The 26,040-nt window shown below is 56.6% G+C and overlaps 2 protein-coding genes across 3 annotated transcripts; one reads left to right on the top strand and one right to left on the bottom strand.

Moving 5' to 3' along the window:
• Positions 1 to 2,427: 2,427 nt before the first annotated feature.
• DEDD2 (death effector domain containing 2) lies at positions 2,428 to 17,904 on the bottom strand. Its single transcript, XM_032849618.1, has 5 exons — positions 17,794 to 17,904; positions 16,811 to 17,176; positions 14,982 to 15,104; positions 11,651 to 11,791; positions 2,428 to 3,636 (listed from the first exon to the last, which is right to left on the bottom strand). The coding sequence occupies exons 2-5, from the start codon at positions 17,136 to 17,138 to the stop codon at positions 3,245 to 3,247; spliced, it is 984 nt and encodes a 327-aa protein (XP_032705509.1). The 5' UTR covers positions 17,139 to 17,176; positions 17,794 to 17,904; the 3' UTR covers positions 2,428 to 3,244.
• A 1,716-nt stretch (positions 17,905 to 19,620) lies between these two features.
• On the top strand, positions 19,621 to 24,446 carry ZNF526 (zinc finger protein 526). 2 transcript variants are annotated; one of them, XM_032849613.1, is made up of 3 exons: positions 19,621 to 19,711; positions 21,563 to 21,662; positions 21,754 to 24,446. In XM_032849613.1, the coding sequence occupies exon 3, from the start codon at positions 21,771 to 21,773 to the stop codon at positions 23,817 to 23,819; it is 2,049 nt and encodes a 682-aa protein (XP_032705504.1). In that variant the 5' UTR covers positions 19,621 to 19,711; positions 21,563 to 21,662; positions 21,754 to 21,770; the 3' UTR covers positions 23,820 to 24,446. The 2 variants fall into 2 exon arrangements, with proteins under 2 accessions (XP_032705504.1, XP_032705506.1); XM_032849615.1 differs by having other exon boundaries at positions 19,629 to 19,666.
• Positions 24,447 to 26,040: the final 1,594 nt, after the last annotated feature.

Genomic DNA, 26,040 nt, shown 5'->3' on the forward strand with positions numbered 1-26,040 from the left:
TTATTACTGTAAAAGGGAAGGTAGTGTTCCCAGCTAGGGGAAATGGTGAGGGGGTGGGTATGGTCAGGAGGGAGCACATGGCAGACAGGTTGGGGGGTGAGGGGCTTCTGGGGTGTGGTAAGGTGTTTCTTAATGTGGGAGATACATGTGTTTTACAACGTACTAACACCATATATCCGTTGTCTGTAGTTTTCAGAATGTTCTAGTTCACAGTTGAAACATAGGGTGTTGATTCTGAACAGAATGAACGGGGATCCGATCCACGATGCCTTCCCGGGACCCTCCAATCAGTGTCCTCTGGGCTCCCCCGGCCTCTGCTGCTTATTCAGTCACTGCCCACCCTGGGCTGTGACCCGCGGTGGCCCGGCGTGGCTCGCCCGCCAGCACAGGGCCTGCGGAGCCAGTGGCGCCCCAACTAGAGCAATGCCAGAGCCCTGGAGGAGGCCTCGGAACAGGCGCACAGCCATGACCCCTGCACACGGGGCCTTGGTGCCCACCTCACACTACCACCTTCTAGCACAACCGTGCTGTGACTGTCGTCGTGGCTAGCCCGCGGGATCATATGGCCGCTGTGCAGACGAGGGCTGACTCGGCACCGCCATTTACCTCTGACTCTGCCAATCCATCTGTCTCTCTGCACCCGGTTTGGGCACGTTTCCTAAGGCCTTCCCCGGGGCTGCCCTCTCTGCTGTAAGGCCCCTCTCTGTCATTCTGTTGAACTCCTACTCATCCTTCAAGAGCCAGCTCTGGGCTCCTCTCCTCTGTGAAGGCTGCCTTCCTCTGGGCTCCCGGAGGCCCCTATTTCGCCTGCCCGCAGTCTGCCCATGCCCTGCCCCACGGACCTTTCTTGACTCCTGAAGCTCTTTGATCTCCCCAGCTTGTCCTCATGGCCTTCTGTGACCCACTTCTTGGCCTCGGGGGTGTGTCGGTCACCCCCGGGGTCCCGCGCGGGCTCTGGCAAGTCCAGGCCAGCTCCACAGCAGACGCGCTCAACGGGGCTCTGGAGGCGACAGACATCTCAGTGTTCCCGCCACCGCCGGCGCCTGCCATGCACTGCGCCTGCGCGGCCTCCGGTGGCCTCGCGGTTAGACGTCTCTACGTCCCGCACGCGCTGAAAGGCGAAGTAGAAGGACGCCCGGCTGAAGAGGGTGGGGTGGGCGGGGCCTCGGAGAATGGGGAGGGGTGGGTCATAGGCGTGGCCCATATCACGGAACTGACCGGTGGGCAGTGCCTGAATCTCTCCCCACAAGGGGGCGGGGTCCCTCATTCAGAAGAGGCGGAGAGACAAGCCTCAGAGCCGGATGATGAGGCTGTCTCCGCAATTCTGGCCAGCAGAGCCAGAACCAGCAGCAGCTCCCACCCCCAAGTACAGAAAATCCCCCAAACCTTGAGAAGGAAACCTACTCCCGCCCAGACCAAAGGCATTTCCCACAACTGGAGGGAAGAAGGGGCATGGAGACCCCCCCCACCCCCCGCTTCCCCAACCTGCATCCACCAGGGGAGAGAGGCTCTCGAGCTCAGTGCTTCTCTATCCCCCAGGCAAGCCACCTCCCCTTTCTGAAACCCATTTCCTGTCAAATATGGGGGTAGAATCCCTACTTCGCACAAGCTAAGCATTAAATAAATCTTGAGGAGGTGCCCAGCAGACCCTAGGCTCCTGCCCAGAAAGTGTATGGTGCTAGACTAAGTCTTGATTCCAGGACAGGTCTCAACCCTTAGACTTGCCACAATGTCCCTCCCCACCAACAAAGGCCAGGGGTCCAGGTTCCCAAGTGTGGGCAGAAGTACCTCTTCCCCCAGGAAAGGCCAGCAGTCCCTGCCTACCTCCTCCCAGCCACCCCCATTCCCCAGCTTGATTCCCTTCCCCCACAGGAAGGAAAACCTTGGTTATTGTGTAAGACACCTGAGTTCCTAAGCCCTTAAACAAGGGGTGGGGAAAGAGGCCACAATCTCCCGTAGCCACAAGGCCGCAGGAAGCAGTGCTGGGCCTGGGAGGAAGAACGCAGGTCCAGATTTAAGAGGGGACTGTCCAGAAGGCATGAGGAGTCATCTGGGGAGGGATTCCAGGCAGCGAACTGTGGCTCGTGACCCGTTTTCCAAAGCTTGGGGCTAGAGTGCTGGGCTAGATAGCTGGCACCTCAGTGAATAAAATAAAAACACTAGTATTCCCAAGAACCTAACAAGAGCAAAGCATGTGCCAATGGGGTTGGGACAGGTTATGACTCCCAAAGCAGTTAATTCCTTTGACAGATGAGGAAACTGAGGCCCAGAGAGGAGGGCAGGCCTGGGGTAGCAGCAGCTGATGATGCTCCAGCATCCTGCCCTTCCTCTAGCCAGATACTGGGACAGGAACACCAGGGCTGGAACTGGGCCCAGGTCCTCATTAGCTCCTTCCTCCAGCCCATAAAGAAAAAGTCCTAGGGAACCTTGATGCCCACCCTAAGCCCCAATCCAGGGCAGTTTTATTGGCGCCATTTGTAAAAGGCCTTTCCCATCAGCCCCAAGCCTTTGCCTTCCCTTTTGGAGAAGGAAGTTGGTTTCTGATCCTGGCCCCACAGGCAACGACACACTTGGTCTGATGCTACTGCAATGCACGTGTGACACTCTGGGTGCAGGTCCTTGTTCACGTCTGCATCCAACTGTGGGGAGCAGGAGAATGTGGAGATCCAGGTCTGTGTCTGGAAGTTGGGCAGAGCCCCAGCTGGCTAGAGAGATGTGTGGGCAAGAGGAGCAGGCCCCATGTGCACCCTAGCCCCAGTGCCCAATGCGGCTGAGGTCCAGGCTTGGGGACAGTAAAATCAGAGATCCTGAGAGAGAAGCCCTTAGGCCAAAGACATGTGTGGAGCAGGCCAGGGCAAGAGCCCAGGGAAGATTCCAGAGGGAGCAGTGTGCATGTGCGCACAGAGTTCACAGTCAGGGACACAGTGTGCAGGGGGCCTTTGGTGAATGTGTAGCTATGCCTCCCGCCCGTTCTGATCTGCATGCCTGAGTCCCTGGCCTCCTGAAGCTGAGGGAACACACGAGAGGGTAGGGCTGGGAGGAGGCTGGGAAGGAAACTCAGGTGGAAGTGGTTTAGGCCTCAGAGCCCACATCCTGTGGGAGAGTCTGTCAAGGGTCCAGGCCATCTGTCCCAGTCCTCGGGGCTGCTGGAGTTGACAGTCCTCTAGGGGCAGAGATGGATGTCCTCCAGGGAAGAAAGTGGCCCGGAGGCTAGGAGGTGGGTTCAGTCCTGCCGTGTCCAGGATCAGGAGGCCTCAGTCGGGCGCCGTCCTCCCTCCTCTTCCATCAGCAGCAGGCGGCGCCGGCCAGCCTCATAGTCAGCCTCATCCACACTGACCAGCAGGCGGACAGCCTCCCGGCCTACGGCCTCTCGAAGGGCCTCAGTCAGGAACACGCCCCGAAGGGCCTGCAGCAGGGCGCCACTCAGGTAGTCGCCCCAGAAGGCGTCCAGATAGGAGAGCTCAGAGAACTTGATGTCACACACCACGGAGCCCAGGTCCCGGGAGCGCAGCACGGCTGTGGCCTGCCCAAACACGTCCAGCTGCCGGGCCAGCGCCTGTGGCCGCCGGGAGGCCACACCCTGCTCCAAGGCGGGCCCATGCTCACAGTACTCTGCTCGCACCCTGAGCCGGATGTCTGCGGAGAAGGAGGGACTTGTCAGGGAGGGGCCAACGCTACAGACACACACACACACACACACACACACACACACACACGAACGCACCCACACCACAGTGGGACCAGGGGCCCACAACCCCTTCCTCCGGCCCCAGCCTCCTCCCACAGGCTCCTCCCACTGCTCTATGGGTTGCACGGCCCCTGCCCACATCCTTCCCCCTTCTGGTAACCACACCCAAGTACGGAGACACCCTCCCATGGCTTCTCTCCTGCGGCCTGGCCTCTGTTACCTCCTGACCCGGCGCCATCCTCTCTCTGCACGTGCCCCACTCCAGCCGCAGCACCCTGCTGCACCCCCACCCACTAGGCAGGTTCTACACAGCCCTGCCTCTCCTCCCGATGGGGATGCTCTGGCCGGCCCAGTATCACTTGCTCCCTCAATTCCTTCAAATGCCACCTTCCCTAACCTCCCCATTTAAAACTTCACCACCACCAGGGACCCCAGCCCCCACCCTCCCAGTCCCCCAGACCCTGCTCCCTTTCTTCCCAAGGCACTTACCACCTAACCTCGGAGGTTTCCCTTATGCTGTCAGGTTTTTCACCTGTCTCCCCTGGCTGAGCCCCCTCTGAGCCCCCCGGAAGGAAGGGACTGTTTTATTCACGGGTGTAGCCCTGTGGCACCCAGCAGACACGCGATAGATACTTGTGAAAGAACCAATGCGCAGGCTGAAAGACGTGCCTTGCAGTAACGGGCCTCGCCCTGTCCTGCACTCAGTGAGACTCCTGTGGGGCCACCACACCCAACAGGAAGAGTGCCACCCAGGGGTCTCAAGGCTGGGACGGGGACGGCTCTGCTGGTAGCAGGTGCCCTCTTCCCTCAGAGGCTGCTAAGATGGTGGGCCCTAAGCCCGGAGCTGCCAGGGGCACTTGGCCACCAGGAGGAGAGAGCATGATTCTCTGCTACAATCCATTCCCTTTTTGCTCAAGCCAGTCGGAGCTGAGTTTCTGTTCTTTACGACCCTGCCCCCATCTGCCCAAATGAAGGGGCAACTCTGTGCAGGGAACAGCACCCAAGATTTCCTAGACTGTCCCTATAAATGTGACCTCTGGCGGATCACCTCCCTGTGGGATTACTAAAGCCCCACTTGTGGGGCACCTGGGTGGCTCAATGGGTTAAGCCTCTGCCTTCCGCTCAGGTCATCTCGGGGTTCTGGGATCGAGCCCCGCATCGGGCTCTGCTCAGCGGGGAGCCTGCTTCCCCCCCTCTCTCTGCCTGCCTTTCTGCCTACTTGTGATCTCTGCCTGTCAAATAAATGAATAAATAAAAATATTTTTAAAAAATAATAAAGCCCCACTTGTAACTCAGGCTACTAACAGAACTTCCTCTCCACACAACCCCGGCTGTGAGAGAGTCAGGTATGAGCTGGAAATGACAACAGGCACCACCCACACATGAACTCATTTAATCCACGAACGCCCCGTGAGACAGGCTCTATAATCACCCCAATTTACAGGTGAGCAAACGGAGGCAAAGAGAAGAGAAGGGATTTGCCCAAGGTCACGCGGCCAGGGTGTGGCAGTGCTCCACAGATGTCACTGGGCCGCTCATGCCCCAGAGGGCAGCTTCGGGTCAGCGAAGATGAGTCCAACCCAGAGCCTTTAGATGCCGCTGTATGACCTGGCACAAGTCAGCACCTCTCTGAGCCCAGGCTCTTGATGAACCCGGGAATTCCAACTCTGAAAGACCGTTGAAAGGACTAGAAAAAAAACAGTGGATGGAAAAGAAGTGACTAGCACTGCCAACGGTGCCCAAGGGGTGCTCCAAGAACGGCGCCACCGACAGCTCTGATGTGCTAAACGCTTCACCCTCAGCCTTCTGCCGGACCGGCCCCACGGGGTACGGGCCACATGCCACCCATCTGACGGATGAGGAAACTGAAGCTCTGGAAGGGGAACTGCCATGTGCCCAACTCCCTGCACCTTCCACACATGGTGTCAGCAGCGGGGCACAAGGTGGAAGGCAGGTCCCTGCTCCCCCAGACGACTTTTCAGCACCACCCACTTCCTCCTCCCACCCCAACCCTTCCTCTTTCTATGAGGGAACCTCACCCTCTCTGCTCAAAGCCCAGGGAACCCCACCTGGCCTTGGCGCCTAGGACTTCCCACGGCACTCAGGCCCAACCCCCTCCATCTTAAGAACCACATGAGACCGCCAGGCCTACAGCCTAGACTCCCCCGAGTGCCTGACCACACCTTCAGCTGGTGTGGGCCGGGGAGCAGGGGACTGGGAGAAGCAGCACCTGTCCAAGGCCACACGGGGCAGCTCAGTGGCAGAGGCACAAAGCCAGGTGGCGGAGTCCGACAGACCTTGAGGCGAGTCCCAGCTCTGCCACTCTCTAGCTGTGGGGCCTTGGGCATGTGACCTCACCTCTCTGAGCCTCAGTTTCCCCATCTGAAAAACATAAACAGACAAACAAGAGGTCCCTGCTGCATGGTGCGGTCACGAGGATTCAAAAAAGCAACTCATGAAGCAGTTGCCCCAGGTCCTACGACATAGGAAGCCCCCAAAAACAGGAACTGTGATTTCGACACCCACCTCTCTACCCCACGGCCCCTGCCCACGCCTGGTCCTCTCTCGCTTGGGCTCAAGTGAACCTCCCCTCTCCCCTTCTCCTTCAGTCCCGGCTGCGTTCTCCCCTGTCCCACCTCCAGTCACAAGGCCAGGGCCCCAGCACAAGCCTTACTCACTCGAAACCATCACTGGTCCACCTCCTCTGTGTACAACAGACCCACTCACCCGCCAAGGCCCAGCTCACAGGACCACACATCCTGAGCCAGTGAAGCCCTCCCAATCGCCCTTCTCCTCAGCACAGCTCCGTACTCAACCTGCGGCAGAAACTATTCAGATCCTGCCCCCAACATGGGGGGTGGAAGGAAAGCAAAACCAGGATGGACTCATGTGTGTCCCATCCATTCATCGATTCATCCCATGAATCGATTTATAAAGCCCCAGGAATGTGGGGTGACACGCATGCCCCACCACCAGTGGGCTGGCAAGATACAGAACCCCAGTTAGGGAACACCTTCCATGGGCCAGGCCCTCCCCAAGGGCTTTCCCGATCTCTGGCCCTGAGTCCTCACAGCATTTTCCTTATCCCCACTGACAAATGAAATCCCTCCCCAGACCAGAGGCCAACATCAGGTCTGGAACCCAACAGTGTGGCACTCAGAGAAAGAGGCCAAGGAGACTCCACAAAGGCAAAGAAGACCTGCTTTACCACCCCTGGCCAGGGATCAGGGGCACCAAGCGCCATCTCTTTTAGTCCCTGCCCAAATGACCAAAGAACAACAGGTGACACGCACAGAGGATTTACTGCAGACTGGCACACACGTCACTTATTGACCCTTTGATTCTCCCTGTAACCTTCTAAAGCAGTGCTATTACCTCCTTTTTGCAAATGGGGAAACTGAGGCACAGAGTATGAGTCACCTGCCCAAGGGCACAGAGGCAGGAAATGGCAGAGCTGGAATTCCAACCGGGGTGCCTGGCCCCGCAGCCCAAGCTCTGAACTACCCTGTCCTGTTGCGGCCTCTAGCACAATGATACACGGTAACCTATCATTAAAAGACATCCCGAGGGCCACAAGAGAAAATGAGAGAGAGTGACGTGTGATTTAGATTGCAACAATCAGACGGAACCTCTCTAGGAAATGACACTGGAAGTAAAATGTGAAGAACAAGTAGGTCGAGAAAGAAAAACGAGGAGAAGGAAGAGCAGCATTCCCAGGAGAGAGAATGGCCCCCATCGAAGTCCAGAAGCAGAAAACGAACTACACGTTCAGAGGCTGGGGGCCAGGGTGGATGGACCACGCGGAGGAGAAGGGCACCAGGGGATGACTGGAGGGACAGGACCCAACCCGGAAAGGCGGGGAGTCCAGGGCCTCGCGAGGCAAACACACCCCTCAGCAGCTCAGGGGCCTCCCTGGTAAAGCCTCACCCCTGCACTGGCTCTGGTGGGGTCGCTTTGGGGATTACACGGCTGGCTGCGAGTACAGAGCAGAGGCCAGTGCCTGGCACACAACGAGCCCTCCGAGGGCCTCAGGAAGGACGTGAGCTCACACCGAGACGACTTGGGCCGCACTGCGGAGGTGGCAAGGCGGCAGGAACAGAGCCAGGGCAGGGGCCGGGGAAGGCCAAAAGGCCAGGACAGATGCAGCAGACACGGACAAAAGTGGACAGGCTGGCCCAGTGTGTCCGCGAGGAACAAGGTGCGAAGAGCGTCTGGCCCCTGTGTGACCGGGGCTCAGAGCTGGCTGAATTGCTTCCACTGGCCAAGAACACCAAACATTTAGCCATGGTCCCTCTCCCCTTGGGCAGCTGTGCAGCAAGGCTCCCTGTCCCCAGGGCAGAGGGTGTGGTGCTACCTTCCTACTGAGGAAAGCTGCTCTTGCTCCTGCACTCAGGTGGGCCCCAGCATCCTCTTGTCCCCCAACCCCAAACCTCATCCCTCTCTCCTCGAGCGCAGAATAAGATGCGGAGGGAAATGGGCAGGGATGCCCAGGGGCTGCTCAGGAAAGGACAGGGACAGGCACAAGGGGAAGAAGGGCAGCCAGAGTGCTCAGATGGAAAGACCCCTACCCCTCCGCTGCCACTCCAGGGCCAGCACCCCCCCTCCTCTGGACAATACTGGTGCCCATCCTTGCTTTAGTCTTCCCAAGGGACACCGTGTCATATCAAATGTAAGGTTTTCGGGAACTAGCAAATCAAAGCAACGAGGAGACGCCGCCGCCAACATCAGAGAAAGATAAGCAGCCACTCACTCCCCACTTCCCAATGGAAGGCCACAGCACCACCTGGGAAGTGAGCTTGAGAATAAAACATCGCACCAGAGTCTGATTAAGTCTCTCCAGGCCAACCACCGATTTCCATGCAACACAGACAACAGAGGACCGTATCAATCTACTCCACTGCAGGATGCAGTTGGCAAAATCCAGTCTTCAGGAAACAGGACAACTACCTTCAACAAACACAGAGCTCAGGGGATGGGGGAGAGAGAATGGATGTGGCAGGGGAATCTCCGCGATCAGAAGAGACTTCCGAGAGCCAGCATCAGGGTGCCTGGGCGGCTCAGTCGGTTGAGCACCAGACTTCCACTCAGATCATGATCCCAGGGTCCTGGACTGAACCCCACATCGGGCTCCCTGCTCAGTGGAGGGTCTGCGTGTTCCTCTGCCCCCTACACCCTGCACACACATGCTTGCACTCTCTCTCAAATAAATTAAATTTAAAAAAACAGAACCAGCACTTCTGAGACAGCTGGACATCAGAGGACTGACTGGACATCTGACAGTAAGAAACTTGACATTTTCGGGGCAGTAATTTTTCAAGAATTCTGATCTTTTAGAAGTTCACACTGGAAAATCCACAGAGCAAATAACAAGACTCCTGAAAACGCCTGCAAAACACCGTGGACGGTGCAAGAGGACTGCCCACGAGCCGACAAGGGCTGAGGGCAGTGAAGGGGGGACGGGGTCATCATGCTGGTGTGCCTGCCTCTGTACCTTCTCCACAGAAAACAGGGAAAAGAGCAAAGCTCCTCCTGTCATTCAAATCCTCTGGCTGCTTTCCGTCACATAAGGCAGTGAAAGCCCTGACCCCCGGCCCTGCAGGACAGGCCCCCCCCTCGCCTGCGCTCACCTCCCAGCAGCCCCCTTGTTCCCCGGGCTCCAGCCTGGCCAGCTTCCTCACCAGCCCTTCACCACCACAGGCTCAGTCCTACTTGGACCTTGGCACCTGCTGTCCCCAGATCCAGAACACTCTTCCCCGGGCATCCACACACTCGCTCTGTCTCTTCCAAGGGGGCTTCTGAGACCACTCTATCTTGAAAATACACCTAAAACGGCATTTTCCATCACCCCCTACCCCCCCGTCCTGCCCTCTCTTCTCAGCCGCCATCTGAAGTTTCAGTTGGCTTTCTCCTCCCATCGAAACACCCAATGGGAGGACAAGCGCCGCCCCCCTGCTGTGCCCAGCACATAGTGAGCACTCTGAGAATCTGCGTGGAGTATGAGCAGGAACGGAGCCTGCCACTCTGCAGATGGGGGCTGTCACCCCTACCTCAGGGCTGTCTTGAAAACTCAGGGCCGAGCAAACAGCGCGCCCAGCACAGTGCCCAGTGGATGGCCCTGAAAAGGGATATGGAAACTCAAGAGCCCCTGTGTCCAAACCCTGGCTACTCCAAACACCCTTCCCCTTAAGAAACCTGGTGTTTGGTCCAGTTCCGGCCCCCTCAGGAGGGCAGTTGACTAGGGGTTAAGCCCCACAGCTGTCACATACACATGGGGGCAAGGAAGTCGGGTCACTCTAGTCTGAAGGCGCCTCTTTCCACCCCTGGCCTTGGGCCTCATTAAAGGTGAAGCATCCCGGCTTCCAGAGGGAACCATCAGCAGCCTACAGGGGAGGGCCTCCCTCCAGCCCCACCCTGCCCAGTGAGTCAGCAGTCAGACCTGCTCACAGTCCTCCCCGCAAGACCCAGCCACACCCTGGGTAACAACCTCCCCGCCACAGCCCAGCCCACCTGAAGAGACCTGAAGCCTCTGGGGCAACAAGACCCCTCCCAAGCCTTGGCTCAGCAAGCCCCCTGCTGCCCAGCCAGGTCAGTGTTTCTGCTCAGGACCACCTGCCTCGGGAGAGAGTCACCCCCGGCAGCCACCCCATCCAGCAGAGGGTTGTCGGAGGACACTGTCCAGCTGAGGGTTGTCGGAGGACACCAGCTGGCTCTACTGCTCTGTTCCTCCTGGTAGCACCCAGCACAGGTCTCTGTAGCCTCATCGGAGGAGTGGATGGGACACTCCAAAGAGAGGGAACCCGAGACGTGTGGGCTGCTGAGCCAGCGCCCACCCATGCCCCTCAGGGCCACAGGTCTCAAAGGTAAGGCCCAAGCACAAATCTCTATAGCAGAGCCCACAAGGCACCTCGCCTAACACACCCACAGGCCCAGGCAGCCCTATTAGCGCCCTCCCCTCCCCAACAGAACGTCTCTGGGCCAGACCTTCCACCTCTCCCGCTTGGGCTGTCCAGCCTCTTCCCTCTGTTCCCTGCTTCCTTTTCGTTTAATTTACTTCAGCAAGTACCTGTCACGGCACGTGCCATACCCATCTGTACCTGGCCCACTTCTAAGCACTTTATACGTCATCATTCACTAACGGATTTTCCAGATGGAGTCAGAGTTCCATCGAAAACAGGTATCAGATCACCTCGCTCCCCGCTGAAAATCCACTGTAACACTTGCTGTATGGAATAAAACCCACACTCCCATCTACTCCAAGGTCTGCCAGGCCCAGTGGCTTGGCTCCTGCCAGGCTCCTCCACCCGCTCCCCACCCTCTGCTCACGGCACTATCTAAAGCCAGCTGCAGTCTCACTGATCTGTCACCCTACGAGAAGGTCGCCTCCCCAACCGCAGGGCCCTCACTGCTATTCCTGTCCCAAGCACACTGCACAGTGACAGCAAGACACACAAATCGGTACGTAGCACACAGCGTGGGCCCCTGGCCAGGCACTGGGGGAACATTTTACCGGGTTAATTCATCTTCTCTCTCAGCAAGCCCAGTTGGGGAGCACCCTATCAGCCTCATTTTACACAGAAGTGTTCGGTCACCTGCCCAAGGTCAGACAACCTAGCTAAACGCCAAGGCTTAGTGACCCTAGCAGCCTGCTCCAGGATCCTCAATTCTCACCCGCGCGTTGTTCTACTGCAGACTAAGTAAACCCATAAAAATGGTTACTGAAAAAAAAACAAACAAAATCGAGAGCAAGAGATCGTGAGGAAAAGCTTCCTGGAGGAGGTCACACACGTGAGCCTTCCACAACAGGCAGGACGGAGACATGCAAGAGGAAAAGGACAAACAGAAGCCACCACCTCCCCACTGGGTGGGCCACACTCTGCACAGGCGCCCGCCTCTGCCACCCCTGGGCTCAGCAGCCAGCCACAAGCACCGGCCATGCATTCACCAAGGCCCACAGACACCTACCACAGGTCACTTTGCCTTCTGAGGCAGGTCTGGCTGGCTCCTGCGGCTGCTGGGGTGCGGCGGCAGTCCCTCTCCGCCGCCGCCTGGCACCACCACTGGGCCGGCCCCGACTCCGCCGCTGCCGTTTGGTTGGTGGGGAGCCTGAGGAGAGAAAGATGGGGCTCACTGAGGACCAGGATAACAGGTAGAGCATGGTGGCAAGGGCCTGCACAAGGGCTCAAGGCTGGTCTCTGTGCCCTGAGACCCTGGGAGAGCCCCTCTGCTTCCTGGGCCTCAGTGGCCGGGTCCGTAAGACGAGCAGCGAGTAGAACCTAGCTTCACCCAGAAGAGCACACCCCACCATCCAGCAGCCCCACTTCCAGGTCTGACCCTGAAGAAAGCCCTGCACAGCCTCGCCAGGAAACAGGCATGACAACAGACAGACCACTGTGGCATTGTTCCTGTCTCAATGTGAACACAATGTAAACATCTGGCAAGCAGCACACTAGGTTAATTACCAGGGTGTTGACTCTTCAGTAAAGTAAAAGCTAGGTACAAAACAAGTGTCTACAATTTTCTACATCTTGCCTTAAAAATAAAGAGAAAATAAGCATACAAACTTGCTATTTTTCCAAGACAAAACACTGTATAGGCAAACAGAAAATGAATGAAATTAGTTACTTACTAGGGGTTGGGGGCCAGTGGAAAACAATCCTCCTGAAAACATCCTTCTCACGTTCTATTAGTTTTGACTTCTGAGTCATTAAAGTGGTTTACATACTCAAAAAATTAGAGACTAAAACACCAACCATAAAATTAACAGAAACAAACCTAGCTGCATATGTAACTGGTAACACGAACTGGAGAAGAATTATTTCAAGTAACTTGGAAGAATGTTCTGACTGTAAACTCTTGGTGGGACACACTCCTAGGGCGGGATGAACCATAAGTAACCAGTCTGCTTCATTCAGGAGAGGCAGTCAGCAGCAGCACTGACGTACTTTCAAAGCTATGATTGTCATAAAACTAACCAAATAGATTTGTATCTCAAAGCTATTAATAACCAGAATTTTTAGTGTACAAGAAACAAATATTTATAACGTTGATTTCGAAAACTATAAGACACATTTTTTTTGTTTGGGGGTGGGGATAGAGCGTGTATGCAGGCAAGAGCCAAGAAGGGGAGAGGGAGAGACAGCATCCCAAACAGGCACCCCGCCCAGCACAGAGGTGGACATGGGGCTTGATCTGAGATCATGAAATGAGAAAGATGGGACACACTGAGATCATGACCTGAGCCGAAATCAAGAGTTGGACTCTAAACTGACTGAGCCACCCAGGTGCCCCAAAATATTAATATGAATTTTCTTAAAGCAATTTCTAGCTCTGTTCACTAGAAGAGGCCAGAAACAATACACACCCTCAGCACCCAGGTCTAGGTCTCTAAATGCCAGTGCCTCTAGAAGAAAGGAGGCTTCTTCTGGAAACAGCTGATTCCAGGGCTAGGGAAGGAAAAAGATAGGTGAGTCCAAACATCTTGCAGTGCCCCAGAGCAGGAAGCCCAAAGAATGATGGAGCCCCATCAAAAAGACAGTAGGAGCTAATCAATTCGAGCCTCAGGAAAAATGACTAAGGGATTCCAACACAGTAAATAAATAATTATACAGGAATCCATAGTGCTACTCCCCCTCCTCCCAGGAAAAGAGAGAAAAAAGGAAAAGTCTCAAAAGAGCGCCAGCTAACAGACCACTGGAAAAGAGTAAGAAAACCACCATTTTGTGAACACCAGTGTCCGCACTGGTTTGGGCAGAGATCATCGATGCCTGCTAAACCCACCAGGGATGCTGCTGGTATTGGGACGTGCCAAGGTGTCCCCCCACAGACTAAGCAGTCAAAGGGGAAATGTCCCTTTACAAAGGACAAATATGGCAGAATCTCTTAACAAATATGGCAGAACCACCTTAACCAAGTGCTCAAACCTGCCTACTCACAGCAAGAAAACCAGACCATCAGCCTCCCGATGTGCTCCAACGTAAAGCCCACAGCATCAACCAAGGAACATTCCTGCCAAAACATATAACCTGAATCTCATCGAGCCTCCTGACCCACTTTTTACTGCACCTTACTTCACTCGATTTGCAGTCCTGAAAACCATTCTCTACTACTCTGACCACACATTTACAGGGTTTTCGAGTTTCAAGTCATGAACCAGAAACAATGCCCAGTGGCTGCTGCCATGCTTGTCTCCTGGGGTGAGGGTGCGGGGGCTCCCCACTTCACGGGAGCTATACCAGCTCCAGCACCCCACGAGGAAATGATAGGATACTTCCAAAACAATTGTGACATTCTACAAAACAAGCAGACAGACAGTCAGTAAGTCAAAGTCATAGCAAGAAAAGAAACAAATCTGGGGTGGGGAAGGAGTTTGGGTTCTCAAGTAAGAGATTAAGGAGACATAATAAATTAATGCAGGGGTGCCTGGGTAGCTCACTGGGGTAGGCGTCTGCCTTTGGCTCAGGTTATGACCCCAGGGTCCTGGGATGGAGCCTGGCATCAGGAATCCCTGCTCAGCAGGGAGCCTGCTTCTCCCTCTCCCTTTGCCTGCCACTTCCCCTGCTTGCACTCTTTCTCTAATAAATAAAATCTTAAAACACACACACACACAGAGAAACTCAACTATGAGCGGGTCCTGAGAGTAGAGACCATCCTGGGGGAGACGTGAAAATGAAACATTAGAATATTGGAGGATCAGTATTTATTTTCTTAGACATAATGGTCTGGAAATGACCTAGGAGAATCTCCTCATTATCAGAAAATGCCTGCTGATTTAGGGATAAAGTATCCTGATGGTTGTAACTCATTCTAAAGCATTCAACCACAAATCCACCTTACACACACACACGTAAGGCAAAAGTGGCAAAATGTTAAAACTACTGAAAATAGGAACAAGCTCACTGCACTCATTTTTCAGCTTCTCTGTATGTTTCAAACTATGTTTGAATAATTTAAGAACTAGGGAAGAGGAAACGCCCTAAATGAATTGGCAGGGCAATTAAAAGAAACGAATTAAAGATCCTTGACATGAATAAATCTCAGCCATGTGTCCAGGAAAGCCAACCACGTGAAGACTGCCCACCATGTGATGTCATTCAGATGCCCTATAAAACTACCACAAACAATTCCATACATTGCTTCCGGACACATGCTTTTGTAGGATAAACACCACACACTATGCAACGTGGACACAGAATGACCCACTGGGTCCCTTCCTTGGCGGGCTGGGATGGAGAGGTTCATCAGTGTTCAGGAGGAGAAAGGCACGCTGCCATCATGCCCACCCCAAGAGGCTCACCTGTCTCCCACTGACCCTGCTGGGCGTCTGAAGTACCGCTTGATTGGCGACGGCGACGGCGGCTGCCTTCGGTCCTTTTGGAAGAAGAGCTGGAGGTGCCATAGTTGTAGCGTTCCGGAGACACTTCACAAAAAGAAAAACAAAGTATTCAGGGCCTCCAGCCCCTCCCCAGCCCAACCTCCAACTCCCACCTGGAGATGGACGCCTGCCCCACTAGGTGCTGAGCTCCCCAGAGCTCGGAGCCCAGACAGCAGCTCCCTCACAAACGTTTCCTGCCCAGTGGTCACTATATGCCTGCAGAAGGGGCTCAGGACCTCCTGGGGCTGTCCAACCCATGTCTACAGCAGCTGGATTCTGTAAGCTGAGTCATGGTCAGGATCCCTGCAATGTCACCCCCCGGCCACCCTCGAACTGCCCCCAACACTCCTTGAGGCCCCAAGGAGTAAGCAGGTTCTCCAAATCCTCTCTTCCACAGCATAACCTCCAGGTATCTTTTTTCCAAAAGCACGGTCAGTTCTTCTCTAGTGGTGCCCTTCTCCTGGTTACCCAAAGCCCATGGGCTTCCTCTGGCCAAGGGAAGTTCGAGATCCCCCTCCGTGACTCGCCACCTCACCTCTAATGAGCCAGCTGAGGGCTCAATAGCTCCAGGCCTATGCACAAACAGGACTCCTGACCCTTAAACCCTTGGGTTCCTCACCTTCTCAGAACTGCTCCTCCAGGAGTACTTCTCTCACAGGATGCAGGGCATCATCTCAGAGCTGAGCCAGCCAGGTCTGAATCCTAACTCCCACACTTTCTACCTGTGTCACCTGAAAGCCCGTGTGTGAAGTGGCTTCCTCCCTCCCTCTCTGCTCTTGCTCTGTCAGTACCCCCAGCTCCTGCCACACTGGTCTCTGACGGTACCAAACTCAGTACTGACTTAGGGCTTGAAAGCTTCTCTTTCCCTCTCCCTGGCATTTTCTCCTCCGCACACCAGGAGTAGAGCCGCCATCTAAACATTGCTTTCTCCAGGGCACCTGGGTGGCTCAGTGGGTTAAGCCTCTGCCTTCGGCTCAGGTCATGACCTCAGGGTCCTGGGATCGAGCCCTACATTGGGCTCCCTGCTCAGCAGGGAGCCTGCTTCTCCCTCTCTCTCTGCCTGCCTCTCTGCCTACTTGGGATCTCTCTCTGTGTCAAATAAATAAGTAAATAATTTAAAATATGTATATAATAAATAAACATCCCTTTCTCAGAGAGGTTTTAAGTGGTTACCCAATCTGGGGGGCAGGAGGGGACTCCCTTCACTATGAAACACTCCCTATTCTCTTAACTTTGCTTTTCTATAATCATATCTAAAAATAAGCTATCTGCCTTAATGGCTGCTTCCCCCCACCAAACATAAGCTTCATGGAACAAACACTTTGTCAGTCCCAACACTTTGTACTTCCTGTGCTCAGCACACAGGATTCCGTTCTTACACGTGGACAAGCTGCTTAACTTCTCTTAACCCTGTTCTTTTCCCTGTAAGATGGGGACACTAACAGGACTTCCTCATGGGATTACTGGGAGGATATAAGGCGACAGGAAGGGCTTACCACCGTGCTTAGCAAGAAATAAGCCCTCCATAAACAGTGGCCACAAACGTCATTGCTGTGGCCAAATTCCACAAGCTCACCTCTCCCAAACCCATGCCTCCTCCCTGCTGTGCTCCTCATTGATACTCTGAGCAAAGGGGAGGAGCGAGCTGGGACGTAGGCTGATACGGAGCTGTTTGTGTCAGGCCACCCTGGAGGCCCAGCCAGGGCAAGGCGTCCCCACCGGAAGTCCGTCACCCTCCCATTCAACCATACCTGGACGGCGCCTCTTGCGCGCCAGGTGTGGCAGCAGGTCGTGGCGAGCCAGCACGCGCAGGAGTTGCCCCAACAGCCGAAGGTTGCTCTCGTCGCACTGCCCGCGGCGCTCCAGCTCCAGCAGCAGTTCCAGGCCGCTTCGGGCGCGGGCCAGACCGCCGGCCGCGCCGGGGGCCTCGTCGAGAAGGAAGGCCAGCAGCTCCAGCTCGCACTCGGTCAGCTGTCCGCCCACCACCTCGAACATACGGTGAAGCGACAGCATCCCGTAGTAGTCCAGGCATTCATCCTCCTCCCAGCTCGGAGCCGGGGTCAACCCGGACAGCGCCATACCCGGGGGAGGGGGCAGCACAAGCTCTGAACCAGGGCCTAGAACCCACACAGCGGGGGAGGGGACAATGGTCAGCGACGCAGGGACCCGGACCCCGCCCCCGCCGGCGCGTCTCTCCCGCCCCATCCTGCCGGGCAGGGCCACCTTCGCACCCCAGTCTTCTCTGCCGCTCCCCTTCCCCCAGAAAGGAATGGTATCGCCCGAGGTCCCCTAGTAACAGGTCGAGACGCTAGACCCCGCTCGTCCTCCCACCAGTCGGGCCTACCCAGCCCGAACGCCCCTCCCCAGGTGGTATGTCCCGAACCAGCCTCCTGACCCGACCAAGTACATTGGGTCCGAACAAGCGTGGGGCCCCATCCCGGAGAACCCTGCCAACTGCCCTTTGACTCTGGGCAGCACTGTCCGGACGTGCCCCTTGGCTCCGTCCAGTGGTATTGTCCGATCAGCGCCGCGGCTCCACCCCAATGGTAGCGCCCGAAAGTAGCCCTCTGCCCCCTCCAAGTGGAACCGACCAAAGCAGCCCATCGCCCCGCACAGGTGGAGCTGTCCGATCCCGACCCCTTTGCCCTGTTAGGGCGGTACCGCTCTCCCCCCAACACCCAAGGGGTTCCATCTACCCACCACCAGCCGCCCTCAGGCCTCTCTGGATCCTCACCGGACTCCGGCGTCTGACGACTCCCAGGCGACAGCCGCAGCCACTTGTTTTGGATCTTTCTGGCACCTTCTCTATTATTACGCCTGCGTCACCGCGCCCCTCCTCCTTCCCCCAACTCGCGCAGGTGCGACCGCCACGCCCCTTAGGCGCAAGCGCAGAGTGAAGCTTCCAAGCCCCACCCCTCAGGGCCCACCTCCAACCGTAGCGTCCTGCCCGCCAGTGCCGCGCCTGCGCAAAGAGAGAGTGATTTCCGCGTTTGAGTTGGCTCTGATTTCTGGTTGCAGGGTTGCTCCTGTCCGCCGGTGACTTAACGCCGCTGGGTGCTTGTTGCCCCACGTCAAGCCCTGTTGGAACGACTCATCTCATGGACTACAGCCCCATCCTAAACACGATCTAGACGCACACATTACCACTGCTCCCAGCTGCCCCTGGCAAAGGACCACAATAGCGACCGTCCTGGCTTCGGATAGCTCCCGGGCCCCTTATGATCTGGACTTGTCCTCTCCATCAGACTGCCCCTTACTCTTAATGGCAACCAGGAACCTACGTCACAACTGTGCCATCTCATGACCCCAACTGGAATCTCCTTTCATCCAACAGAAAACCCCATCTCCGATGTTATTCCCCTGATAAAGACCAGGAAGCTCCTCCATCTCATGTGAGGAACCAGTACCTTCCTCCCGATTGCAATAGCCCCCTCCCTCCATCCTGACTGTTCACTTCTTGATGGCATCCATCACGGACTGGTCCCCTATTACAGTCAGACACCCTCTTCCTGTCTCAAGCCCACTTCCATCTTGTCCCCCCCACCCGCAGCAACCCTTTCCAATCTCTGCCTTCCAAGGTTAGGGGCTTCCTAATACCCCGTCTCTAACCTGCACCTACAAGTTGCACTTTGGTGAGGGTAGATCCCTATCAAGAGAACTGGAGTCCAGGCTGCCTGCCTGAGCAGCTACCCTGAGGCGAGGCCTTGGGCACCATAGCCACCCCCCACCCCCCGCATACACTTAGGTGACTCAAAGTCAAGGCTCACACGTACCTTGAAACAAGTCTCCTCCCCGGAGTGGTCCCCACCCCTGGAATTCTCTCTCCTTGAAAGGGAGGGGACCTAGGTCCTGCTTGGCACTGGCTCAGCACTGGCTCTGCTTAGGCCGCAGCAGTAACCTTGGAAGAGTCCCTCTCCCTAATGGCAATTGTCACCTATTGAGGTCTAGTCCTGGGCCAGACACACAGTAGGGGACGGTTAAGTGAATATCGTTAAATTAACTGAAGAGTGGGAGGGAAGGGAAAGCGGTTTTACAAACTGGTAAAGACTCTGTCCATGTTAGATGGGTTATAGTGAGCATCCACGGTGCATCGAGCCCTGCGCTGAGCGCTTTCACGTGTTCGATTTCATTCAATCCCCTCAACAGCCTTTGAGGTGGATGTGATTCAAGCCCATTTTACACAGAAGTAAAAGTGAGGCCCTGAGAGAGTTACCCCAAGTGTGTCTGGCGTCAAATCTATGCTCTCAGGGATGCTCAGCCTCTTCAGCTATGAAATAACACCTCTGTCAAGGTCTCCCGAGATCCAGTTCACTCCATAGTCCCTCTCTTTCCAATGATGCCCACTTCTCACCACTTAAACTCTGATTTTTGGCAGACTAGCCCAAGAGAACTGCGCAGGCGCTTTTCTGAGCCTCCCTCCCCCCAACTCCGCCCACAGGGCACAGTTGTGTGCGTGGAGAAACTCGCCGAGCCCCGCCTGAACGTCAATACGCAGGCGCAAGGGCGCGTGCCCTTCGCTGCCGCCTCTAATTGGCTGCCACGGGTAAGGGCACCGCCCAATGGGAGGCGTGGATAGTGAGGGGTCCCGCACGCCTGGAGCAGAGAGGGTCTGTGTCAAGAGCGGCGGGGGATGCAGGAGGCTGGAGAGACGGGTGAGGGCGCCGCGGGGCGGGCGGGGGACGGGAGCGCTGGGCGTACGGAGAGGGCGGAGGGAGAACGAAGGGGACACCGGGGCGGACGAAGAGCCTTGGGGCCTGCGCTAGGGCGGGAGCGGCGTGGAGTGGAAGGAGAGCGCTCCTTCCTATGTGCCCTAGAGCATTGAGTCCGCTCGTGCGGCGTGCAGGACCCTGCCCTGGAGCCCAACGCCCCCACCCCTTGCAGGGTGCTCTCCTGCAGCGGAGCTGATAAGTCTGGTCGATGAACAGGGACGTGTAGCGGAAAAGTTGAACTTCCAGGCTCCTGGTGGGTTCTTTCCTGGAAGGACTTACTGATCTACTGTGTAAAAAGCCCCTATCTCCTCCCCACCAATACTACACCGTCCTGCAATTGAGAAAGGAGGAATGTAGACTAAAAGTCCAAATTTTAGATTGCTCGGTCCTCCTTCCAGAGGGACATTTCCTGGGTGCCTACTTTGCGTAAGCCTTACACCAGGCCTTGGGCCTCACCCCATGGGAGTTCTGTTTGGAGTGTGGCTGTAAACAAGGAAAAACTGAACTCTAGGGCTCCGGGCTGACTCCTTCCAGGAAGATCCTTTATTGGGTGGCTTTTGTGTGCAGGACCCCCGCAACTCAAATATTGGTGAGGGAGTTGGAATAGGTAGTTAAGAAAAAGTAACTCCTGGGCTTTTAGTGAATCATTTATTCGAGGAGCACTTATTGGGCAACTGCTAAAAAACAGGGTCATGTGCTGGGCTGTGTTACTGTGGGAGTACACGGTCCATTGGGAACATTGGTCTGTTTCGAGAAGTGGAATGGGCACAGGGAGAATTAGACCTCGTGGCCTGACTTCCTGGAGTGAGTATCATTCATTCACAGAATATCTACTGAGTACCTGTTGTGGGCTAATCATTGTTCCTAGTGCTGGAAATACATCAGTTATGAAGAAACTAACTTCCCTACTCTCTGGGAGTTTAATATGAGGAACTTTGCCTGCCCTCTGGCACTAACAGATGAGTTAAACAAGAGATGGAGACAGTGGAGGTTGGATTCAGAAACTCATCTGTGAGGCGTGCTGCCATTTGCTGAAGTGCCTCTGAGCCCCTGCTGAGAGGCCAGGGTTGTGTTGACCCCACAGACGTAGAAAGGGAGATGGGGGCATGTAGAGCGAAGTTCAGAAGTTAAAAATGCCCATCCCAGGTCCATGGTTTTTTTGGTGACATCAGCCCCTACAGTGAATCAGCCCTGCTGTGCCTACGTGCTCAGTCTGGAGAGGAGCACAGACTGTATCCCAGGCGGTGACATTGGCTTTGATAGAGGTGGCACAGATTACCATAGGAACTCCAAGGAGGCAGGAGTGGACATCCCTCTGAGGATGTAGAGATATTGTCAGAAAAGGCTTCACAAAGGAAATGCTGGGTAGGGTTTTGCTAGACCAGAAAAGGAGAGAATTTTCTTGGCAGAAGGAATAGCAACAGGTAAGACTTCGGGTTCAGGAACATTTCTGGAGAACTATGAGTCATGGTTCTGTCTGACCTTTCTCAGGTACCAGGGCCTTCCTGGTCATCCTTGGTGACAAAATAGCATCAGAGAGAGGAAGTAAGAGCTGGAACTCAGATTCAAGCCAAGGGCAATCTGGTCCAGAAGCCTGTGCTCTTGAACTCTTTGCTGTATCTCTGTGTGTCCTTACAGTAGTAGGAAAGGGGGTGACCAATGAGGAAACCAACCAGGCAAAGGTCAAGAGGCATAATGAGACGTGTTCTTAGAAAGGATGCAAGTGGCCCTCTGGGAAAGGAGAGACAATAACATCAGAAGCCCGACTGAAGGGGACCTTTTGCTGTCTTACAGGTGTCTGGCACCATGGGACTCGTGTGCACTTCTGAGTCTCATGTTCATTGAAAACTAAGGCACCAGCACTGGATCCAGGCTTGCTGAGTGATAAAGGCTGGTGAGTGAGGGGACGAGCCGGGAAGCTCCTGAGCTGCGCCCCCATCCTCCTCGGTTCCTGACATCTCACCAGCTCTGCCATCTTTCTCCAGGCACTGTCCTCCCCAGCATGGCGGAGGTGGCGGCCGAGGTGGCTGAGGTTGCTGAGCTACCCGCACAGATGTCTCCAGGGGCAGTGGAGATGTCAACACCGATGTTCAGGGAGATGACGGAGATGTCGGGGATATCAGCAGAGGTGACCGAGATGACACCAGGGGAGGCCCTGGCCTCATCTCTTTTCTTCCAACATCACCAGTTCATGTGTTCTGAGTGTGGCAGCCTCTACAACACGCTAGAGGAAGTCCTCTCACACCAGGAGCAGCACGTGCCCACCATCGCTGAAGACGAGGCCTTGGCCATCCAGGATCCTGGCCTGGATCCGGAGCTCATGGCAGGGACCGAGGATGGGCCTTTCCAATGTGGGGAATGCAGCCAGCTCATCCTGTCCCCCGGCGAGCTCCTGGCCCACCAGGACGCCCACCTCCGGGAGTCTGCAAGCCAGATCCAGTACCAGTGTGGGGACTGCCAGGAGCTCTTCCCCTCACCTGAGCTGTGGGTGGCCCATCGCAAGGCCCAGCACCTTTCTGCTGCGGCTGGCGAGCCGCCAGTGCCGCCCCCGCTGTCCCCGCCAACACCACCCCCTCCACCCCCAGCTCCACCCGAAGTTAAGATGGAGCCCTACGAGTGTCCCGAGTGCTCTACCCTCTGTGCCACTCCCGAGGAGTTCTTGGAGCATCAGGGCACCCACTTTGACTCCCTAGAGAAGGAAGAGCGTAATGGGCTAGAGGAGGAGGAAGATGACGAGGAAGACGACGAGGAAGACACTGAGGAGGAAGAGGAGGTGGTGGCAGAGGTCAGTGATGATGCTGTGGGAGGTGACAGGTCCCCAGCTGGCCAGGCCCAGGGCTGTGGGGATTGTCCCCAACGCTGGGCCTCCGCTGAGGTGCGCCGGCGACATCGGCGGGCCTCCCGAGGCCCGGCACCAGGGGCCCAGCCCTTCCACTGCGGCCAGTGCCAGCGCAGCTTCAGCTCGGCCAACCGGCTGCTGGCTCATGGGCGGGCCCACGTCGGGGGCACGCACGAGTGTACCACCTGCTCCAAGGTCTTCAAGAAAGCCGCCTCCCTGGAGCAGCACCTGCGGCTGCACCGCGGCGAAGCACGCTACCTCTGTGTGGACTGCGGCCGCGGCTTCGGCACGGAGCTCACGCTGGTGGCACACCGGCGGGCCCACACCGCCAACCCCTTGCATCGCTGCCGCTGTGGCAAGACGTTCAGCAACATGACCAAGTTCCTCTACCACCGGCGCACGCATTCAGGCAAGAGCGGGGCACCCCCATCTGCGGCAGCCATGGCAGCAGCCTCCCCAGCACCCGCTGAGCCTGTGCCGCCGCCCCCGCCACCCGCGCCGCCCGCCCAGCTGCCCTGCCCACAGTGCTCCAAGTCCTTCGCCTCGGCCTCCCGGCTCTCCCGGCACCGGCGCGCTGTGCACGGGCCACCCGAGCGGCGGCACCGCTGCGGTGTCTGTGGCAAGGGCTTCAAGAAGCTGGTCCACGTGCGCAACCACCTGCGGACACACACGGGCGAGAGGCCCTTCCAGTGCCATTCATGCGGCAAGACCTTCGCCTCCCTGGCCAACCTAAGCCGCCACCAGCTGACCCACACGGGTGTGCGGCCCTACCAGTGCCTGGACTGCGGCAAGCGCTTCACGCAGAGCTCCAACCTGCAGCAGCACCGGCGGCTACACCTGCGGCCTGTGGCCTTCGCCCGCGCACCCCGCCTGCCCATCACCGGCCTGTACAACAAGAGCCCCTACTACTGCGGCACCTGTGGCCGCTGGTTCCATGCCCTGGCCGGCCTGCGGCTGCACCAGCGGGTCCACGCCCGCGCCCGGCCTAGCCCCTCTCTGCCGCCACCACCTGCCCCGCCGCCCACCCCACCCCCACCCCCTGAGCCTCAGCAGACTATCATGTGCACCGAGCTCGGGGAGACCATTGCCATCATCGAGACATCCCAGCCGCTGGCGCTTGAGGACACACTGCAGCTGTGCCAGGCCGCACTGGGGGCCGGGGAGGCCAGCGGGCTCTTGCAGCTGGACACGGCCTTTGTGGGCCGAAGCTGAGGAGCCACAGGGGAAAAGCTGGGTTGCCATGGCATTTGTGGGCCTCTCTGGGGAGCACGGGGACACCCCCACCCTACAAGGGTACCAGCATCCACCCTGGCCTCTTAGCCACTGACTCCTCATAAGAGCCCTGCCCAGGTGTGTCTTACCATTTTTCTCTGCCTATGGGGAAACTGAAGTTCTGAGGCCTGATGTGATCCGGCTCAGGGCACCCCACCCGCAACCCATCACGGGGCTCGCCAGGGCTCTGTGCTCTGCTTCCCTCACCCTGGTGCCCAGCAATGTCAGGTTACCTTTCCTGAACCCCGAGTATGTGCCACTTCGGTGTTGGGCACTGTCATATACCTCTTCAGGCTCTCACTTGTCCCCAAGCCCTCCCCTCCCCTCCCCTGGACCCCGGGCTCCCCGGTCTTGGCTCTGCCTGGTGGAGAAAGGTACTTGGCTTCTTTGGGCTTCCTTAAGCTCACTTTTGACAGTGTGGCAGGAAATCTCTACGCACCCAGGTATACTCTGCTACAGGCCAGGTGATGCCAGAGCCCCAGCAATGACTTGGAGCCAGGCTCTACTCCAGGTGGTGCACAGTGGGGTAGGAGGAACACCCAAGTACAGACGGCCTTGCTCTCTTGAGTGTGTCTCATTGATTCATTCAGCCTGGGAGTCCTCAGGCCTCCCTCGCACGTGCTGCGCAAGGCTGGGGCGGGAGAGGAGTCAGGCCTCTGCCCTGCCCCTGGGGAGCAGGCAGATCTCAGCTCCGGGATCCTCAGGGCTGTGAAGGGAATGTGCAGGGAAGGTGGGATCCCAGAGCAGGGAAGAACCCCCCCCAACCCCCCGCCAAGAGGAGGTAGTCCTTGAGGAAAAATTAGGAATCTGCTAACAAAAGAGGAAGAGAATGTAGCAGGCAGACAGCACTGCAAAGAGGGTGAGTTCTTGGTATACTTGGAGACTGTCCAGTTATTCACAGCTACAGTGACAGCAAACATGACTGCCTAGCCGTGGCAGGCACTGCAGCTAACCCTGTACGAGGATTATGACCCCGAGGGCCCGTGAGGTGATCTCTGCACTAGCCCTGTTGTACAAGAAAACGGGCAGAGACTCGCCCAAGGTCTCACATGAGGCAGCAATATCACAGAGATTTGAATCCAGGGGGACTATTCAGCCCATCTCTGTAACCAGTACCGTTGAGGGAGTTTGACCTGAGACAGGTAGGGGCGGGGGTCGGGGGGGTGTCGGGTGCAGGGCAGTACTCAGAGGAGGATTTGCTACACCTGGAGGAAAAGTGAGCCGGTGGTTTGTTGGGGCCTCGAAAGATCAAAGGTCTTGGGAACAGGAAGGGATCCCCAGCCTTTTCAAAAGTTCCCTAAGGTGGCAGTCCTTTCTTTAAATGGAAGTAGAGGCATTAAAGCAGGTCCCTTTGGCAGGTTCCCGTCAGCCTCTGCAGACTGAGGCCTTCAGGCAGTGGGGGGCTGTGGCTGAAGATTGTCTGGGAGGGAGGCAGGCCCAGACCTGGGAAAGCCAGGAAGGCATGCCCCAGTAGGGTTGGGGGGGTCAAAAGTGGGGCTTCTGGCTCCCCGGCATGAGGGTGGAGCAAGGGGGAGGTGGAAGTTGGTCTAAAAGGGAAAGGATGGGACTCCCTCAGTGACCTTGCGGCTGAACAGATATGAGCAGCAGGGAGGTGGGGGACCAGCCCTGCTCCCCTCTGGCCTGCTTGCTCTATATATTCATCTTACAGACAAGGTGATACCCAGAGGGTGTTGAGCAAGGATTGTTCTGGGCAATATACAGATGCCCCTGTGGCTGGCCTAAGCAGATTGGAGTCCAGATGCCACAGCAACAGTCCCTGACCTCTTGGGACATGTTCAAATTTCTCTTTCTGGGGCCCTGGCTGGCTCAGTCAGTAGAGCATGCAACTCTTAATCTCAGAGTCTCGAGTTCAAGCCACCCCACCCCCAAAGGACACAGAGTTTACTTAAAGCAACAAACTCCTTCTTGTTTGCGATCCAAGTCCAGTGGAGGACATACCAGTTGCTCCTCCCTAGAACCCCCCCTTCACTTGTGGGGTCTCCTGCCCTCACATACCCCATTGGCACCACATGGAGGAGCTGCCATTGCCTTCTGCCCGTGGCCCCGTCTGGCCCATCATGCTTTTGAAGCAAGTGGAAGCAGCCAGGTTCTCTGCACCAACCTTCCCAGGCTTGTCACTTCCAGCATCCCCAGATGGGAG

The sequence above is a fragment of the Lontra canadensis genome, unplaced genomic scaffold (genome assembly GCF_010015895.1).
Source record: "Lontra canadensis isolate GAN:19392208 unplaced genomic scaffold, GSC_riverotter_1.0 scaffold235, whole genome shotgun sequence".
In the NCBI taxonomy this organism is placed as follows: Eukaryota; Metazoa; Chordata; class Mammalia; order Carnivora; family Mustelidae; genus Lontra; species Lontra canadensis.